A 1514-nucleotide genomic window follows, 5' to 3' on the forward strand; every position below is an offset into this window, starting at 1 on the left:
ATGTATTTATAATAGTAATATCTTATTTAAAAAATGTTACCATATACAGCACAGAGTAGGTACTCAATAAATGTCTAATAATTGAGTGGGCAAATCTATGCTAAGATATTAATATATCAGTTGCTAAATGTCACCAGTTTTAGTTACTAGATGAATTCTGAATAAAAGATTATTTTACATATTATTTTACAAGATTGGAGAAAGATGAAGATCAATTGAAAATACTTACCATGGAGCTTCAAAAGAAGTCAAGTGAACTGGGTAAGACTGAGAGAATATGTGTACTTTGATGATATTAGCTAAGTATGAAAGCATAAACACTGTTTTAGAATAAAATATAATTTCTCCTCTGTCATTTGCCAGTAGTGATTATTTGATCATTTTTATATTTGAATTTTGAAGATAGCAAATTTAAACATTAAGAAAGACTATGCAGTTTTATTATACAGTTAATAGATATCTAGGAGTGTAAGAAGCCTAAAAGAAAGTTAGTATTCTGTTTTCCTCATTTTAGAATCCAGAGACCTTAATAATTCTTAGGGAGAAATGTCTATATTTTAATTGAATTTTGAAATTTCATTGCTTTGTCATGTTGGATTATGAACTATGTATAGGAAAATGTGATCTTATTTTGTCATATGGTGGTGTTATATTCAACCAACATTCATGGCCAAAAGAGACAGTAGTTCTGGATAGTAGTTACTTTGTGAATTTATGACCATGTAGTTAGCTAATGCTAATAACTTATGCTTTATATTTGTCAATCTTCACATCTACAAATGTGGAGAATTACAACAATATAATATATTTTTATCCAATTTCAGTGAAAAAATTATTTCTTTAAATTGAAAACATTCATGAATTGGCAGGTATTTTTCTAAATAACTCATAACTTTCGTTAAGCTTAATTAGCTTTGAAAACTAATATAATTAAAATAATTGAAATATTGTCTAATATCTAAAATGTGTGCTTAACATTTCACAGGTAGTTAGCCTGTTTGAACTTTTGAACCATATTTATGCTTTCCCCTTTGCAATGTGTAATTTTCAACTATGAAATAACCCTAAACATGCAAAATTGTACTATCCAATGTAAATAATTTTATTTTCTTAGTATTATTTTATATTAGAATGGTTGTAATATGAACCATTCAATTTTTTATTCTTCTTTCAGGACATAAAGTACTGTTTTAAATCATTGTATAGATCTACTTTCTTTAGAATTGCTTAATTAAATGCTGTAGACTAAGGAATAATTTTGATCCTTAAAATATCTTTAATGGATGTTTATTTGTACAGTTAAGTATAATATTGAAATTAGGTGGCTGTCATATTAAAATTCAATTACACAGTGTAATTTTCTCATAATAGAGCAATACTTTATGAGACGTTTGAATGAGGAATTCTAGAATTTTATGAAACTGTACTATGTGTGTTTTTTAGCATTGTCTTATATGTTGTAGGAACATATGCAAGAAGTAAAATACCATGCTCTTGAGAAATCTCTAATTATT

At 26.6% G+C, this 1514-nt stretch overlaps 1 protein-coding gene across 1 annotated transcript in view; it reads left to right on the forward strand.

The window, feature by feature from the left end:
- The window catches only part of SYCP1 (synaptonemal complex protein 1), a 281813-nt gene that overhangs the window by 131589 nt on the left and 148710 nt on the right, over positions 1-1514 (forward strand). Inside the window, exon 13 of the mRNA XM_012644589.1 lies at positions 194-261. Coding sequence (XP_012500043.1) covers positions 194-261 — 68 coding nt within the window. The remainder of the gene's footprint in view (positions 1-193; positions 262-1514) is intronic.

The sequence above is a fragment of the Propithecus coquereli genome, unplaced genomic scaffold (genome assembly GCF_000956105.1).
Source record: "Propithecus coquereli isolate 6110/MARCELLA unplaced genomic scaffold, Pcoq_1.0 Scaffold215, whole genome shotgun sequence".
Lineage (NCBI taxonomy): Eukaryota > Metazoa > Chordata > Mammalia > Primates > Indriidae > Propithecus > Propithecus coquereli.